This window comes from Pelobates fuscus, chromosome 2 (assembly GCF_036172605.1).
Source record: "Pelobates fuscus isolate aPelFus1 chromosome 2, aPelFus1.pri, whole genome shotgun sequence".
Lineage (NCBI taxonomy): Eukaryota > Metazoa > Chordata > Amphibia > Anura > Pelobatidae > Pelobates > Pelobates fuscus.
This window is the reverse complement of record NC_086318.1, coordinates 362,774,026-362,792,351: the sequence shown is the minus strand read 5'-3', so window position 1 is coordinate 362,792,351 and position 18,326 is coordinate 362,774,026. Positions and strand designations below refer to the sequence as shown.

General features: G+C 41.1%; 1 protein-coding gene across 1 annotated transcript in view; it reads right to left on the bottom strand.

Annotated features, from left to right (window-relative positions):
• Positions 1-18,326, bottom strand: part of DTD1 (D-aminoacyl-tRNA deacylase 1) — a 130,893-nt gene that overhangs the window by 110,546 nt on the left and 2,021 nt on the right. The window contains exons 2-4 of the mRNA XM_063441380.1: positions 12,547-12,637; positions 9,612-9,847; positions 6,897-6,994 (exon numbers count right to left, since the gene is read on the bottom strand). Coding sequence (XP_063297450.1) covers positions 6,897-6,994; positions 9,612-9,847; positions 12,547-12,637 — 425 coding nt within the window. The remainder of the gene's footprint in view (positions 1-6,896; positions 6,995-9,611; positions 9,848-12,546; positions 12,638-18,326) is intronic.

Sequence of the window (18,326 nt, the reverse complement as noted above, 5' to 3'; positions counted from 1 at the left end):
CTTTGTCAGTGTGTGCATGTGTCCAGATGTTTGCATGTATCAGTGTGCTAATGTGTATGTATATCTGTGAATGTATATCATTCATCAAGGCAATCAAACACAACATGCAACCACACCCCTGCAAACATTACATACAAACACACCCCTGAATTCAAACTCAAAAAGTATATAGAAACACATCCCTACACTTAAACACCAATACTACACCCTACATGCACACACATACTGTATACAACAACATGCTCACATTCAAATGCACAAACACTGCTCACAAATACAGCCCTGCAAGAATGGTCAAATGGTAGATCCCCAGCTGGCATAGCATCGTGGGAATTGTACAACAGATGAGGATCTATCTTTTCTCTGCTCTTGCACTAGAGGGGAGGCTCAAAACAATGTCTTGCACCAGAGCCCTGTCTACACATCTGCCACTGTGTTGGGGTGGAGGGCGTGATTGCATGCCAGAGAGTGAAAGTTTCGGGGGAGGGCGAGGGATGGCAGGATCCAGGGGGCCCAAACAAATGCTTGCCCAGGGTCCAATCAATGTTAAAGACGGCCCTGGCTGCCCTAGAGAAGTCTTGAAGGTGAGCATCAGAGGTGGGAGTACAAGTATAGTCGCAGGTCTTAGGCAGAGCATAGGGGCCTAGACGGGACATACTTGTGTATTAGGGAGGATAGATAGGTGGGAGTAGCATGATGTAGAGATTTGAAAGCAAGAACCAGAATTTTATATTGAGCCCTATATCTTACAGGAAGCCAATGTAGGGACTGACAGAAGGGTGAGGCGTGGGAGGTGCGGGAGGACAGGAAGATAAGCCTTGCCGCTGCATTCATTATCGACTGCAATGGGGCGAGTTACGAGCACGTAAGACCACTGAGAAGGGGATTGCTGTAGTCAATGCGAGAGAGGACAGTGGCATGGACCAACACCTTAGCCGCATCTGGCGTTAAGTAGGGGCAGATGAGTGCAATATTTTTGAGGTGGAAGAGGCTGGATTTGGCATTCCACTGGGCATGAGGGATGAAGGAGAGGTCATAGCCATTGAGAACACCTAGGCAGTGAGCCTGCGTGGTGGAGCTGATGGTAGCACCATTAACGTGGAGGGAGACAGAAACGGGAGTAGCAACACTTGAGGGAGGAAAGACCAGAAGTTCTGTTTTGGACAAGTTGAGCTCAAGGAAGTGGGCAGTCATCCAATAAGAAATAGTAGAGAGGCAGTCAGAGACACTAGTCAAGAGGGGCGGGGAGAGATCAGGGGATGACAGATAGATTTGCGTAGGGGACACCAACAAGAGAGGTTAGTGAGAGGCAAAGCAAGAGAGGGAGACAGAGTATGGATGAGATGCGAGGGAATAAGATCAAGGGAGCAGGTGGTGGGACTGGAGGACCAGAGTAGATAAAAAACCTCAACTGCTGTAGCGGGTGCGAATGAACATAGAACAGCAGAAGGGGGGATGGAGCCTGACAGCCAAGCTGGCCGGACGTGCTCTTGGTGAGCTCTAGCACCAACAGGCAAAGAAACATTAATCCTGCCTAAACTACCTATGCCAGCGGCACACAGGGCCCTAAAAACAGTGCAGGACCACGCGGGGAACAGAACGGTGCCTGTCATGCACCACTACACACAACGGGCACATGTACCGGCCACGCAGCCTACACCGGAGCGGGGCCTGAGGCCTGGGGGAGAAGGCCGACCCCCGGCATGAGACCTGCTCGCAAGCGAGCGTTGAACACTGCCCTGCAACCTCCCCCCCCAGACCGGCAGGAGATATCCCGGTCCTCGCTGGGGACGATAACCCCCGCAACACGGCCTAAATAAGAGACCAAACCAGTGACCCAAAGGGACAGCAAGGACCCAATTAAAATGGCGGCACAGAAGCATCCGGCGCCAAAAAGAACCCCCGCTAAGCCACCCAAGCACACCCTGGAGTTTTTTGCCCAGCTATGCAACAGCCTGTGGACGAAACTCCATAACAAAGCCAGGTCCTTCCACCTAACCGTGAGAGCAATGGCAGCATGGATTCGACCGGCCACCCGAGAAGGAGTTGGGGAAGAAAGTGGCGGGAAACAGCGACATACCCCACTGACGCCGGCACTTGGCCTTGTACAGATCAGAGGGAGACCACTAAGCCCACCCGACCCACTCACCGCTCAGTGACACAGGAAACTGCAACAATCAACAAAGCAACCCCATATTCGAAGACCCAAGCTGACAGCCAACGAGGCCGCCCAGAAAGAAGTACAGCTTCACCCCAGCGACAGACACGGGCGGAGAGCCCCTCAGGGGCGCAGGGGGGACAGAACTTTACCGCGGCACCTGTCAAGCCTCCAGAGCCGGCATTGGATGAGCCTGACAGACTGTACCAGAGAAGGGCTATGCTCCTACTGACTCAAATGCAGAGACGCACTGGACAGACCATAACTATTGCTGAACAACACACACATGTCAGGTTATGATGATCATAGGCTCTGATATGACTATTTTAGCCAGTGCTGCTTTGTTTACCCCCATCTGGTCTCATTTACGATACTGTGGGGTCCTCCAGGGGATCCTTACCTAACTCCGACCCATATAGCATTAGGGATTCAACCTGTCCTTTACGGCTTAAGTCGAAACAAATAACTATATAGTCAGCTTATTAGCAAAGTTTACCTTGTTTAGTTATATACCTGACTAGTTGGTCTCTTGTCATTTAAAGCATATTCACATAACATGTAGCGACCATAATAAGCTCCTACTCTATACATGTTATCATAATAAGCATTTATTTGTCCTCACTGTAGAACTGCACATATCTTACAGCACAGAAATACAGCCTAATCTGAGGCTAGCTAGCGGGACAAATCGCAGCCATCAGACCAAGTTTGTTGTAAGGATGTAATATACTGCATGCTATTCAACATATGTCAGTCGCGTACAGTAATCTATTGTACCACAACGTATGCCATAGTGACCTGCATTTCTTAACCTGTTGATCTACCTAGTAAGGGGGAGACCTGCCTCCACAATACAGGGTTAATTAATGAAACAATTGAGATTCTCCCTTACTTTAGCATATTGTTTGGCACATGGCAACGCAGTTAGTAAGCACACACGCTCAGCTTGTTAATACTATAACCTAACTGGGTGTGACTCACCCATGTATAAAAGCTAGACCTAGCCAGCATCAATCAGTTCATATGTTATTTTATGGTACTCACAGCTAGCTAACTCGTAACTTTAGCGAGGATATATTCAGTTATAACAGTTATGATAAGCTACCTTTTAATTTTTCTTTTAATGACTTCACTGTTTAGCCAAGCTGACGTTTCTTATAATTATACAAAAATGTGCAACTCCTCTTGCCACTGTTCAACCTAAGTACATTCTTAGACACGCTGTTGTGGCGTATGACATTGCTATGTATAACATGCACAACAAAAATAAAGAATTAAAAAAAAAAAAGTGGAAAACTACAGCAACCCGAGATATTAACAACCAAAAACCTCCATCCCACATTTTATACAAATATGTCAGTTCAGTAAATATTTTTGCATGCGTGTGACTCTGATCATTATCATTTAACACACCGTAGTCTTGGAAGCAATGGTACACCATTTATGCCCACAGTTTGCCTTAATATTACATATAGTACGGAAATAATCTAATTTGCAGATTTTATAGGCACTCAAGTGCTTTAATATTGTTGCTATATTGTTATATCGATATTCTGTGTGAAATGCGTTGGATACTATACATTTACTGAATGAATGATTTGCTACTGTCTTATTTGTACATATCAAGTAACAAGCATGTTAAAAATTACCTTAAAACATAAAACAAATGAATCAGTTAAAAAAAAAAAAAAGAACAGCAGAGGAGTGAGGTTAGGGGAAGTATTGTAAGGGGAAGGAGAGCGGTAAGATATCTCTTCCCTGATTGTAGAGATCTGGTCAGTGAAACGAGTTGCAAATTTTGTGGCGGTTAAGTCAGCAGGAGGATTAGGAGGGCCAACAGGGCGAGAGAGTTAAAAATGTGAAGTAGTTGTTTGGGTTTGCAGGAGAGTGTGGTTATGAGGGTATTGAAGTAATTCACTTTTGCAGAGGAAAGAGCCAAGCTGTAATAGAGCATACATTTATAGGGGAGAAATTCAGATGCAGAGTGTTCAGCAGTTCTGGAGCATTTTTGGAGGTATCGAGTCAGCTTGGTGTGCCAAGGTTGTAGTTGGGGCGCTTGCTGTGTTTAAGTGTAGGAGGTGCCATGATGTCTAGTTGAGAGGAGAGGGTGTAATTGTAGAAGGAGATTGCAGAGCTAGGGCAGGTGAGGTTTAAGATAGATAAAAGGAGAGTTTGGAGGTTAGTGGAGAAGTGCTCTAGGTCAAGACATTGGAGTTTTCTGTGATATTGATGTACCGAGGGTGGTGTCAGATGGGTCCTGGGTGTGCTGATGACAATAGTCAGCAGATCAGTTACAAGTTACAGGTCACCTTTAAATATTCATTCTGTTTTCCATTATTTATAAGCTGCTTACAACATCCTCGATTTATACAAAAGCACAGCACTCTATTTTGATAGAGATGTATAAACTCATCATCAGTATTCTTGGAGACAAGTTTGACAGACGACAATTCCAACGGTCACTGTAGGTAAGCTTATCATTGTGTTCAGAAGAATATACTAAATATCACTTATATCCCAAGAACAAAATGTGTTACATTTGTAGAATATCAAAAATGTGTATACTTCAAGCTGCTTAGCTAGTAATCAACCAAAAATACATTCCATTCTACCTTAATTCATCTATGGGCTGCAGAAGAACTCTGAATTCTTCCTCAGCATTCTAGAAGAAACCTTCAACTTTCTTTAGAACCTTTCACAAAGTCCTCATATTAAGAAACACTTCTATTGACTCATCTCAGCTCAATCTCCTTACCTCATTCTGATCAATCTCTCTCGTTTTAGATCCTCTAACATCCTTTACCTAATATTCCTTGCCCCCTGTTCCATCGCCTGAAGTCTGGTTGTCATTCCTCCACTTTATGGAGCAATACCAATCTGTACAAGTAATGGTCGGCAATGATAATGCTCTCAGTCTTTCACTGCCTACCATTGTGCTTGGGTTAACTGTTTAACAGTGAACCGAAGGATGGGGACATTCCAGCCATAACCACTTCAAAGAGATAAAATGGTTATGATGTCCAGATTATTTCTTTAATTATTTAAAAGCACATTCTCTGGATACCAAAACAATACATTTGATAGGCATTTGCCTCACAAATATACTATATATTTCTTTGCAATAGCAATCTGAAATTCCAGTTATAAATCTAAATTGTTTTTTTTTCTTTCCCCCATCTCCCCCTGCCAGTCCTCAGCCTCTCATTTGTAAGTAAAGGTCGGCATTGATAGTCTGTCTATGGAAGGTAAGATCTGTGATGACTGTCTGTAGGAAGTGGGCTTGGATCAGTGGCTCCACGTCTGTGTTTTTGGATGTGGTAAGGTAGCTCCATGTCTCTGTGTTTTGGGGGATCATTGTCTCCATGTTTATATCTAGAGTGGTGTCAGTGGCTCCATTTATGTGTGAGGAGAGATCCGTGGTTCCGTGTCTAGGTGTATAAGAGGGGGTCAATGGTTCCAAGTCTGTATGGGGATTTCAGTGTTTCCGTTACTGTGTGTGTATCTGTGCAAATGGGGGTTATCTGTTTTTCCACTAGACTGGAAATGCACTGGAACAAGCAATCTGAAGTATTTTAGGGGTCTGCAATGTCCATTTAAAGCACGTCATTATTGCAATTTCCTCTCATGGTGATTAATCAACCTGGTGGCTGATTTAATAAATGGTGGGATGTTGGATTTAGTTAAAATCAGTGCTAAAGTTAGCATTAGTGTTGCATGAGGATCAGGGTTAGCTAGCATTAATGTCATCCTAAAGAATCAATAGCTAGAGTTATCTAGGACCAATCTACTAAATAATGAATAGTTAGTGTTCATTAGAGTTGGATTAACTAGGGCTGATCTATTAAATAATGAATGGTTAGTGTTAGATAAATTATGTTTACTTAGAGTTAGATAGCTATGGTTATAGTTAAATAGGGTTATGGACAGATGGGATTATAGTTAAGGGAGGGCTGGAAATATCATTAAAGTGTCATAATTAACTCTGAGAAGCAATGTGAAAATTAGTACATGTCTCTAATGTGACCCTATAAATTACCCCAAAACGTGCTAAGGTATACATGTGAGGTATTGCTGTACTTTAGAGATAAAGCAGAATACAAATCTGGGGTCACTGAACTAGTAAAACACAAGACGTGCAAAATTAACCATTAGAATTCAATATGTATGTGATATAAATTTCTTTGGGGCAGAAATCGCTGATAAAAGGTCTTAATACAAAGACACAAAATGCCACATAACAAAAATGTTGTATTTTGCAAATGCTATGCCGTGAGGGAAATAACATGCAGTTGCTATTTTGTCCCAAAAGTGGCACGGTCAAGTAAATCAACAGGTAAAAATGTAAAGGTAAACAAGGTAATATGTGCAGTCTTGTGAAAGAATCAGACATCACATACATACATACATACATACACTACTGTAGCAATCAGCTTATTTAATTGATATTTGGTCAAGGGAATCCTACATTAATCCCTGTCAGTACAGTAAATGCATTATCTATCTCTACTACACTTTGTGTTTTGGTACTATTTTAGTCAGCCTGTGTTTGAAGGCATGCACTGTATTGGACCTGCTATGTAAATAGTCCAGTATAGTATACTAATATTTAAGAGAACAGAGATTAATATTAAAGTCTGCAGTGAATTCAACAAAACAGCCCAAAGGCATGGTTCTTGATCATCTAAATATTTAATATATCCCTAAAACGTCATACATTCTCTTGCATCATGGTACTCACATATTTTGGATCAGTAGTAGAGGCTGGAGGCTCCAATTCTATGGTCACAGGACCATCATTCTGTATATTGACTTGCATGTAAGCACCAAACTTGCCGTCTGTAAAGAAAAGAACTTGAGGAAAGTGCTTCTAAAACTGCAATAGAATGCCAAAAAGCATGACAAAGTATCCCTTATGCATATGCTATGATGTGCGTTTTTTCCTCCTTAGGATACTGTACAAGTCAATATATGAATTTTATTTTCCATTATTGTTTTTTTTTTATCATTTCAATAATTTATTTTACATATTTGTTATATCACCATTTATTATCATTTTTTTTTTTTGGTTTACCTGCAAAATATATTTCTACAGCCTTTATATTCAACGCAATATGGAGGAGCAAAAGTGTATATATAAATAAATTATGCTTGCATTTTTTTTTTTTTTTGATTGTCATGCAAACCAACGGCCACATGTCATTTATATATTGTGGGCAAAGTACTAAACAATCGCCATTGAAACCAATAATTTTTTTCTACACATTAGGCACCTTTCCCTTTATTGCTCCTTACATACGTGTAACAACTTACCCAAACGTAGTCTAATTCCTCTAAATTACACACTAACTGGATGAATTAGAAGAACAAATATCAATTCTGATTGTTTCATTAAATTGTTGTATAATGCCACCTTGTGGCATAAGATGGGTAATTGTTTCAAATAAAGTCACAGATCAACTTCATTTCAAGAGCAGCAGTGGGTACATCCACCTGTGCAAGAATCCTGAATCTTACATTTATTATGTACTAATGAAAATACGCATCCATACATACTTGGTCTTGCACAGATGACATCTGCTATGAAGATTTTGCATTGCTTTGTATTTTTTATTCTGAGGATAGATGTATCAAACAATACTTTTCTATGGTTTAACAGTCTGTGATATATATTTGGAACACATGTATAAAGAGCAGTCTAGAACAGAGTCTTAAAGAAAGAGCAATCGCCAAACCAGTCTAAGAACTGCGGATCGCTCCACTTTCTAGAATTCTGCCTCTAACCTGCAATTCCTGCCAATGACCCAGAGTACCCATAACGTTAGAAACAGAGGTATGCTCATTAAAAGAAAAAATATTCATTAAGACGTATCGATTAATCCAACCATCATTCTATCGAATCCATCTACAATCTGCTCACATGTTCGAGGGGCCGGTCCATACACAAACAGACTTCTGTCACGGTGTGCAGCATGAGCTGCTCTGTAATAGGAGCTGGGAACTTCCTGAGTGTTTAATAAGCAGTTATTACATGTATATATCTATCTGTATTTAATATAGGATAACATTATTTTTATATAAGAAAATATTTATTATGACATACCGTATATACTCGAGTATAAGCCGACCCGAATATAAGCCGAGGCCCCTAATTTTACCCCAAAAAACTGGGAAAACTTATTGACTCGAGTATAAGACTAGGGTGGGAAATGCAGCAGCTACTGGTAAATTTCTAAATAAAATTAGATCCCCCAAAAATTATATTAATTGAATATTTATTTACAGTGTGTGTATATAATGAATGCAGTGTGTGTGTATGAGTGCAGTGCGTATGAGTGCAGTGCGTGTATGAGTGCAGTGCGTGTATGAGTGCAGTGTGTGTGTGTGTATGTGTATGAGTGCAGTGTGTGTGCGTATATATTAATTGAATATTTATTTCCAGTGTGTGTATATAATGAATGCAGTGTGTGTGTGTATGAGTGCAGTGTCTATGAGTGCAGTGTCTGTGAGTGCAGTGTCTGTGAGTGCAGTGTGTGTATATGAATGAAGTGTGAGTGCGTGTGATGCAGTGTGTGTGAGTGCAGTGTGTGTATGAATGCAGTGTGTGAGTGCAGTGTGTGTATGAATGCAGTGTGTGTGAGTGCAGTGTGTGTGAGTGCAGTGTGTGTGAGTGCAGTGTGTGTGAGTGCAGTGTGTGTGAATGCAGTGTGTGTGAGTGCAGTGTGTGTATAAATGCAGTGTGTGTGAGTGCAGTGTGTGTATATGAATGAAGTGTGAGTGTGTGTGATGCAGTGTGTGTGATGCAGTGTGTGTTTGTGTATGTGTTGGTGGGGGTGGGCATTTAATATATTATTAATTATTATTATTATTTTTTTTATATTATTATTTTGTTTTTGTATTATTATTTAATTATTTATTTATTTTTAATTATATTTTTTTTTCGTCCCCCCTCCCTGCTTGATACATAGCAGGGAGGGGGGCTCCTTCCCTGGTGGTCCAGTGTCATTGGTAGTTCAGTGGGGGGGAGAGGGGGAGAGGGGGGCTGGCAGAGCTGTACTTACCTTTCCTGCAGCTCCTGTCAGCTCCCTCCTCCTCCGCGCGGTCTGTGCAGCTCCCTCTGTCAGCTCCCAGTGTAAGTCTCGCGAGAGCCGCGGCTCTCGCGAGACTTACACTGGGAGCTGACCGAGGTGCTGAACGGACCGCCGCGGAGGAGGAAGGAGCTGACAGGAGCTGCAGGAAAGGTAAGTACAGCTCTGCCAGCCCCCCTCTCCCCCCAGTCTGTATTATGGCAATGCAAATTGCCATAATACAGACTATGACTCGAGTATAAGCCGAGTTGGGGTTTTTCAGCACAAAAAATTTGCTGAAAAACTGGGCTTATACTCGAGTATATACGGTAACTAACCGTTTAATGATCTGTTATCATTTACAACCTGTTATTTGGGTTTGGTAGTACCTTTGATGAGTTCTGGTTTGTAGGCCCTCTTCATGTGCTGAAGGAAATCATTATAGAAAGGCTCAGCATGCTCGGATGGCATGGCCATGTGAAAGTCAGGCTTGTTGCCTTTTAGGATGCACTGTAACGTGAACTGACTGACACATAGCACCTCATACTGTTTGTCCATGACACTTTTACACCAAGGCTTGCCGCTTTCATCTGCAAATATCCGCAGGTTGAGGATTTTCCGAACCCTGCAAGAAAATTATCACACTGTTTAGCTGTCGAATTTCGGAGTGGATCCTGTTTAAAAAGAAAATAGTGCAAAAATAAACAACTGTGAAAAAAAATATATAGATTTGTAAGTTATGTCATGTTAATAAAACTCTACAGGAAGTGTCAGGGGCAGCCAAACTTTCGGCTGTCTTTTGCCTGCATGTTGTGTGTGCTGACAACAGACACATACTATGCACAGAATTGATATGATCCAGCCCAGAACTCTTGCCACCTCCAGCAGCAAAGGGGTTAAACTCTGTATGTGAATGTTTGAAACTGAAACAATGTACATACAGACTTCAATCACCACAACTACTTCAAATCAGTGAGGTCTCACGGTGCATAGAGAAATATTCAACTATCATGGTGCATTGTCATCTTGTATTTCGATTTGATATTGCTGTTTGAATTAAAAAAAAAAAAATTATAATTAAATTTACCCTACTAAGACAAGCATCATAACAATGCATGCTCCATGCATATGTTATGATGCAAGGCACTCTATTACTCCACTTCCTATTTGCTACATATATTTAAAAAAAATATTTTCTCACCCTTTTTGGGTGGTATGTTTATTCCTCATTCTCGGATCCTCTACCAGAGAGCTGGGAGTTTGAGGGTTCTGCGCAGTATCTTAGCTGTTCCTAGAACTGCACTCTTCTGGACAGAGATCTCAGATGTCCAACCTGGAATCTGTTGAAGCCGCTCCCCCAACTTGGGAGTCACAGCCCCAAGTGCTCCTATCACAACTGGACTACTACTGCCTTCACCTTCCACATCCTCTCTAGTTCTTCTTTCAGTCCTTGGTATTTCTACACCTTCTCATGTTCCTTCTTCCTGATGTTATAGTTACTGGGTATTGCCACAACCATCATGACTGCAGTCTGTTCCTTGTCTACCACCACAATGTAAGGTTGGTTGGCCAGCACTTGCTTGTCTGTCTGGATCTTGAAGTCCCACATTTCTATCCATATCCGATCCATGCATGGATATAAATCTGAAGCTATTTCTGTTTGCTTTTTCTCAAACAGGACAGGAACACATGTGTACTTTTCCCAAAGCATTGCATGACTCTGTGGTGACTGATAATTTGGAGGGTGTCATTATACAGAACACACCTACGCCACCCGTTGACACATAAGCAGTGTCTCTTTCAACGTGCAATTCCTACTGCAAATGCACAGTTGTCATGCAAAGGGACCCAAGAGGGTTCAGGAGAGCAGCTGGCCATCAAAATACAGTTTTATGATTGTCTAAGCCAAATATGGACAGCTGGAAAACATTAGGAGTTGATGTATTTCTTTTACTGAAAGATCTACCTTCAACATTAGGAACCTCTTCAATCTATGTCTGTGTTTGTACCATCTCCCTGCTTTTCTGACATGCTTAATATGTATATCATTAATGTTTTCACATATTCTTACATTGTTGCTTAGTGCTCATCTTCAGAACTATTAGTAATCCATTTTCCATGACAAAGATAGAAATTCATGCGCAGCTTTAATAAGCATTTAAGAACTCTTATACCTTTTAGTCTTAATGTAAACTTTGTACATTATGTACTTATCAAACCAGATTAGGTTATGTGACCATCCACAGACTAAATACAGCATTACAAGCCAGCTGATGTTCTCATTAGTCTTTAACGTTGTTATTACGTAAATTTGATTGGATAAGCTAAAACTAAACAATTTGCCCTATTCTGAGAACTTAAGTGGTGCCAATAGCATATGTCAGTATATGGCATCTAGAATTTTGACCGTGACTTTAATCTTTCCATTCACTCAATATAGATGGCTAAAGGCACACTCTAGCTTTAAAAATAAATACATTATTTTATAAGTTAGATGTGCTCCTTTTCTAAAACAAAAGTAAAGTATGTTATTTCAAAATCGGGACAGTTTCCACTCAGCAGTTACTCCACCTTCTGTGAGTTTGTCAATACTGTTGATCTCAGTCCAAATTCATGCTATTTACGCAAAAACATTGCGGGTCTATGGCACAACCGCAGTAATCACCGGGCTCTACCAATCCGATATTACTAACAAGTAAGCATGGAGCCAATCAAAACTGTAGAGAGCACCTCAAGAGGCTGTCAGTCTGAGAGTCACTAGAAGTATGATTCTAAATCTTTCTAATGAAAACTCTATGCTAAATCCTTGCAAAGTGCTACTTGAATAGGTGATACGTGCATTTAAGAGAAGATTGAGTACATTTCTTTTAAATAAAAGTATTCAGGTAATTAACTGAGTTTGATGAAGATATTAATCGTGTGCCATGTTTTATGTGTGTGGGTATTGATATGTTTTCGCTGCAACATTTTACTTTGTGAATAAAATTATTGTGGATGTACATAGATGAATTTCATGATAACTTCTAAAGTAAACACTGTGCTGTAAAATCTGCTTGAAAATGAAAACAAATTCTTCATAGAAGCTATGTGAGGCCCAGCCAGGAGACATGTGGCTAGGGCTGCATAAACAAAGTGATGCATAAATGCCAGTGATTTCAGCAGTGAGACTGCAGGGCCATAATCTATAACATCACAACTGCTTTATTAAGCGCATAGTTGTTTTGGTATTTAGTGTTACTTTAAAGGAGCAAGGGACCATTTCCAGATGAGGAATAGCATTGGAGTGACAAGAAAGGAGGTTTTTACTTAAAACATATAACTTACATGTAATCTACATCTTTTTGTGTGTCTTCCACAGAAATACCCAGCAGGACACAGATGCCCCGTCCGATGGAGCTGATCTGTTCATCGCCCACTATGAAATGAGAGAACATTTAATCACAGTTAGGATGCATACCTATTACATATATATACTGAGTAATTTGTTTTAAAGGAACACTATAGGGTCAGGAACACAAACGTATCCCTGACCATACAGTGTTAAAACACCATCTAGGCCCCCTCTTCCCCCTTCAATATAGTACAATCTTACCTCAACCTGGCTCTGCCCTTAATCTGCCTCATTTGGTGACATCATGAGAAGTTGTGATCTGAGTTTAATCACAATGTTTTCCCATAGGAAAGCATTGGATTGGCTGAGACTGAAGAAATCAGATCATGGGCAGAGCCAGCACACGCTAAACAAACACAGCCCTGGCCAATCAGCTTCTCCTCGTAGATCAATCAATGCATCTCTATGAGGAAAGTTCAGTGTCTCCATGCAGAGGGTGGAGACACTCAAAGTCAGTGCTGCACAGTTTTCACCACTGCCCCAGGAAGCACCTCCAGCAGCCATCCGAATGGCCAGTGGAGGTGTTGTAATGTAAATAATGCATTTTCTCTGAAAATGAAAAACTGTTTACTGAAAAAAGCCTCAAGGGAATGAATATACTCACCAGAACAAATGCAATCAGCTGTATTTGTTCTGGTGATTATAGTGTCCCTTTAACCCCTTAAGGACCAAACTTCTGGAATAAAAGGGAATCATGACATGTCACACATGTCATGTGTCCTTAAGGGGTTAAGGCTCTAATGACAGTGCTGTTCTGATAAAGCATCCTCTAGTTAAGATACCAATTGTCTGTCACAGCCACAGGAATCACTATGAGAAGCATTTGGTTAGATCATGCAGCAGAAGGGAGTAAAGCGTCCAGACATCGCCCGGTGCTGGATTGCATTTCATAGGAAATTAGACAATAATGAAGGGGATCTATTAACTGTTAAAGTGGCAATGTAACTAACCACACCCTCTCCCCCCCCCCACCCCCCCCCCAAAAAAAAAGAGTAATAACGTCTTTATGAAATACTCATACTGAATTTCTTTGATATTTCACTGAAATTTCAACTCAGTCAAAAGACATTCTGAGAGAAAGTAGGGACTATGAAGCAACAAAAGGGGGAGACCCAAGGGGCAGAATATCTGGCCCTAAGATCAGAGGAGGACTAAGTGGGTAATATGGGCATAACCCAGATAATTGAGAGGAAAATGAGAATACCCAGAATGACTTTGTTGGGAAAAGAGATCAGGGTGTACAATCACACGGATGCCATATCCCAAACAGACACACAGGGTATTACCCACATATTGAGTTAAAACTCAATTGAAAAGGTTTAAAATAAAATAATATCTTAATTGCATATGTTAGACTAAACAAAACAAAACAAAAACATCTGTGAAAGAAGTGTAAACAAACTGTGCTGGTTTAAAAAGAAAGGGAAAATATGCACGATCTATGATAGCCTCAAGTGTATATCTTTTGATGGAAAGTAGCTTGTATAAATTGACACAGTGTATGAGGTGTCAGTATTAAAAAGATAGCTACTACTGTCAATTTGTTGCAAAAGGGTTTATCACCCCGGTTTACAGACTCAATTAAAGCAGATTAAAAATTAAAGTGGATTGGAATAGATATTTGAATAGTATTTAAAGAAATATATGTGGAACAGCAAAAGGTGACTCCTTATCTTGTTTGGAGTATAAGATGCAATCTACAGGAGTGAGGAGTTGAGACGGTTAAAGGGACACTATAGTCACCCAGACCACTTCAGCTCAATGAAGTGGCCTGGGTGCCAGGCTCCCCCAGGTTTTAACCCTTCACATGTAAACATAGCAGTGGCTGTCTTCCTGACAGCCGCTAGAGGCGCTTCTGCGACGCTGGATGTGAAATTCGCATCCAGCGTGCAGAACGTCCATAGGAACGTATTGAGAAATGCTTTCCTATGGACTGTTTGAATGCGCGCGTGGCTCTTGCACTCGCATTCTGCTTCACTCAGGAGCTGACGTCGGCGGGGAGGAGAGGTCATCAGTGCCGAGGGAGCCCGGAGCTGGATAAAGGTAAGTAGCTAAAGGGGTTTTAACCCCTCCAGCGCCAAGGGAGGGAGACCCTAAGGGGGTGTCCTAAGGATGATATATGTCATGAAAACAAGTTTGTTTTCCTGACACTATAGTGATCCTTTAACTACTTTGTAAGGGAGAAAAAACTACCTTTTAAGTTAGCCTTCAATATGAGTATACTCATATTATCATATATATACTCATATTATCATACTATAATATGAGTATATCGTTTAAGATAGAGAAAGGGGACAAAAAGTCCCTTGCAATGAATTTAAACTAGAGGTATGAATGGTAAAAATCCTTTGAATTAATCCTCTATTTACTGGAAACTCATATGAACACAGTATCTAGTGTGTTAACAGCATATCACTTAGATGGATACTTCCCATCAAGATCAGGGCATGCTAAATCCCAGTTTGGATACTTAGGTAAGATTACATCTAGATAGTACACTCCAGTTTGAATATTTAGTAAGGTTATGTCTAGGTAGTACACTCCATATAGCAAGGTAAATATAAAAGTCTGCCCCAGTTCCCAGATCCCTCTGTGTAGCTTTTTCCCTTTCTTTTTAAATCACCAGCACAGTTTGTTTACACTTCTTTCATGGATTTTTTTTTTTTTTTTTTACTTTTTACTCAATATGTGGGTAATACCCTGTGTGTCTGTTTGAAAGTACAAGAGCACAGCAGTGCCGTTGGCTGGAAGAGGACTGGCCAGAAAAAAAGAGGGACAGGTTCAGATAAGAAAATTTCACCTTTCCCTGCGCCACCCGCTCTCAGAGGGCGATGTCACTGTTGTTTTTTGTGTGCAAATTATGCAAAGTTCCCTGACAGTGACGATTTAAGAAACAAAAACTGAAAGACCAAAAAAGGGTTAGAGTGACCCTTTAAATATCCCTGGTGGTCCATGGGGGTTAACTCGCTGCCTAGTGGTCCAAGAGTAGATTAACTCTGGCTGTCAGTCCGTAAAGGGATTTACGTTACCTTGTTATAGATTTTTTTTTCCTTTTTTGTTTCTTTTAATGGGGTATGTAATCTGTAAAAACACCCTACATAAATTTTAATAAATTACACATTTTTTGCTAGAGCCAGCATGACTAAATTATAGACAAATCTGTTAGTTACCATCTTAAAATGACACTATAGTTACCAGAACCACTACAGCTTGATGTAGTTGTTCTGGTGTCTATAGTCTGTCCCAGCAGTCTGAGCACTATAAACACTGCCTGTAAAAGACAGTGTTTACAGTGCTGACTGGTAACACCTCTAATGGCAGTCACTCAGATAACCATTAGAATGCAGCACTCTGCATGGAGACACTGTAAGCTGCCCATAGAGATAGAGGTGCATTGAAGTTTGCTGCGCATGTGCAATATGGGAAAGCATTGGATTGTCTGAGATCATCACGATTGATGATCTCAGCCATGGAGATGGGGCAAGCCAAGGCAAGGTGAGGGCTGACTGCAATGCCGGACAGACACATTGTAATACAGCTCCTCCAACTTTCTTACAACTCCCTTTGAAGGGGTTATGCAGACATGTAGATGAATAAATGAGTCTTACTCTTCAGGACTGTCCAGGTGCCTCTCCACCCTACAGTTACAGTAACATTGTATAGTGCCTCTGTTCACGGTTTATTTTTATGCTTTGTTGCACCCTTTGACTATTGGCTATGCTATGTCTATTGCAAGTGTTTCTCTGTTCAAGTTCTATGTATATAACCAATTAATATTTTACTATAACAAAGCGTGGCTATGTTCTCTATATACCACAAACTTTATTTTTACGGTTTCATATTACCTTTGCCCGATTTTATCTATAATTTCTTAATACACGCCACTCATTCAATAAAGATAGACCAACACAATTAAATGTAATAATATTTAAACAAATCTGATAAAAAGTATATGTAATTTTGTTTAATGCTATGGGGATTGTTTTACAATCTTTCTGTATACCTGTTTTTTAATGAGTCAAAATGGTATTAGAAGGCAACATTACAAAGATTTTCTTCATAAGTAGATCCAGTTACAAGGATCTTTAACAGACTTACTTTTACAGGACTCTATTAGAGGCATGTATTCTGTGCAGGTAGAGGGTTACAGCATGCTAATCTGTATTACCAGTCCTGTTTATAGACATATTTATTTGCTACAGGATGGTCTTACTTCTTGCTATTGGCCATGCAAGGTCCTATAGTAAGCATGTATTTCCAAAAATTTCAGGGTTCTGTTACAAAGATACTAATCTACTGCAGGAAGGGCTCATTAATAGTGTGTTACAGGTGGTCCTCCCTTTACGACTGCTCGCACTTAGGAATTCCCCACGTTAGAGAGCTGGTCTATGTTCAGGGAATTTTCCCACCCTTCTGGGAGACAGCGACTAGAGGGTATCTTAGCCCTAAAATTGCAATGATTGCTGCTGCAGGGCTAAAAGGACAGGAACATTACACCCAGACCACTTCAAAGAAATGAAGTGGTCTGGATGCTTATAGTGTCTCTTTAACTCAGGACGTTATTAGATCTTGATTTGCTGTGGGCATGGTCTAGTTATAGAGCCCATATTTCTCAGAAGGATCCGTGAAAGAAAGATAACCCATTAAGGAAAATTGTCCAGTTTTAGAAAAGACTAATTTATTAGTCCTAATTGCTAAAATGTGGTCGTTCAGCCAGGGTGATTTAAAGGGCTACATAAAGTGTTCACTTTGAAAGCTGCACACACAGCTCATCATCATGTAGGGCCATTATATGGCTCCAGATGAAAAATTGCCACTCCAAGTATTGACTTGGTAACTTGTAACCAGGAATTTAATCCTGCCTGCACCTAAAACAGAGGATGTTCCATGCTGTTATAAGGGATTTTAAAGACCACTATTTCTAGGACTGTATGGGACAGTTTAAAGGGAAACTCCAGTGCCAGGAAAACAATCCGTTTTCCTGGCACTGGAGGTACCCTCTCCCTCCCACCCCCCAATCCCCGGTTGCTGAAGGGGTGAAAACCCCTTCAGTCACTTACCTGAGGCAGCGCCGATGTCCCACGTTGCTGCTTCTCCCTCCGCGCCGCTCCTCCTTCTGACTGCGTCGGCCGGTGGGCGAGACTGATCCCGCCCACCGGCCGGGGAGACCTAATGCGCATTAGCGCTCCCCATAGGAAAGCATTGAAAAGGCATTTCAATGCTTTCCTATGGGGAAATGAGCGACGCTGGAGGTCCTCACACAGCGTGAGGACGTCCAGCGACGCTCTAGCACAGGTTTATTGTGCTAAGAACCAGGAAGTGACCTCTAGTGGCTGTCTATTAGACAGCCACTAGAGGTGGAGTTAACCCTGCAAGGTAATTATTGCAATTTATAAAAAACTGCAATAATTACACTTGCAGGGTTAAGAGTAGTGGGAGTTGGCACCCAGACCACTCCAATGGGCAGAAGTGGTCTGGGTGCCTGGAGTGTCCCTTTAAAGACATTAAAGAGCACCTGTCATCCCTTAAACAATTTATGCTCATTAGATTAAGTATACGATGCTATCAATAATTGTGCTAGCAGTTTTGCTAGCAAATGTATAGATTTGGAGAAAAACCTATTGAAAAAATATATTTTTCTCACAGCTGCCAGTCAATGTCTCAACAAGGGACAGGAGATGACCTTCCACTTGAGGTCCCTCTGCTCTCCTCC